Source organism: Bison bison, unplaced genomic scaffold, assembly GCF_000754665.1.
Source record: "Bison bison bison isolate TAMUID 2011002044 unplaced genomic scaffold, Bison_UMD1.0 scf7180017864302, whole genome shotgun sequence".
In the NCBI taxonomy this organism is placed as follows: Eukaryota; Metazoa; Chordata; class Mammalia; order Artiodactyla; family Bovidae; genus Bison; species Bison bison.
In genome coordinates this window covers 343,146-343,898 of record NW_011494874.1, presented here as the reverse complement: position 1 = coordinate 343,898, position 753 = coordinate 343,146, and the positions used below count along the sequence as shown (strand labels likewise).

Genomic DNA, 753 nt, shown 5'->3' with positions numbered 1-753 from the left:
AGACGGCACCAGGCTTCTGACTTCCGGTGGACAGGAGGGCGGGGCTCCAGCGAGGGGCGCGCCTCACAGCTGGCAGGCTCTCTCGGGGGGCTGGGGCAATACTGGGGTGAGGGGGCCTTGGGGCCCACGTCCATAAGAGCATCGTCTTCATTGGCAACCAATCGGGGGTCAACGACAGGGCTTCTTATTGGCAACAAGGGTGGTGGTTTAGAAAGCTGGGTATTTATTTGGATTTACAGTAATTGGCAAAATTCAGTCTCCTTGGAGGTGAAGGCCTCTCTCTGAGCCGAGGGCAGACCCTCACCCAGGGGCCCTCACACCGCGGAAACGGTCTGCTGCGGGAGCCCCTGAAGCTGCGTCCAGCGTCCACTTCCGGGAGATGGCCAAGTCAGCCTGAGTGCTCCCCGCTGCCGGCGAGCCTGTGCGGTGCTGCAGGGGACGCTTAGGCCAGCGTCCGCTGTCGGGGTTTGATCCGTGGATACAACTGGGAGGCAATGGACAGGGCTTAGGACGAGGGGACAACCGCTGGGCAGGGGCCCTGTGCCGAGGCCAGGCTGACGCTCAGAGGCCACCCCCCTCTGGAGACACCCTACTAACGCCCAGAGGCCCTGTGCCTTTTTCTTTCAGGGCACTCGGGACCGGTGTCCAGTGACTGCAGGACGAGAGCAGCTGCCAGCCCACTGGGCGCGGAGCAGAGAGCAGAGGGAGGCCCAGGGCCTGAGGGGCCATCGGTGCAGAGGGCGCAGCCTGCGG

At 64.3% G+C, this 753-nt stretch overlaps 1 protein-coding gene across 1 annotated transcript in view; it reads right to left on the bottom strand.

Moving 5' to 3' along the window:
* Positions 1–300: 300 nt before the first annotated feature.
* PPP1R13B (protein phosphatase 1, regulatory subunit 13B) overlaps positions 301–753 on the bottom strand; it is a 43,300-nt gene continuing 42,847 nt past the window's right edge. The window contains exons 20-21 of the mRNA XM_010851408.1: positions 615–747; positions 301–484 (exon numbers count right to left, since the gene is read on the bottom strand). Coding sequence (XP_010849710.1) covers positions 301–484; positions 615–747 — 317 coding nt within the window. The remainder of the gene's footprint in view (positions 485–614; positions 748–753) is intronic.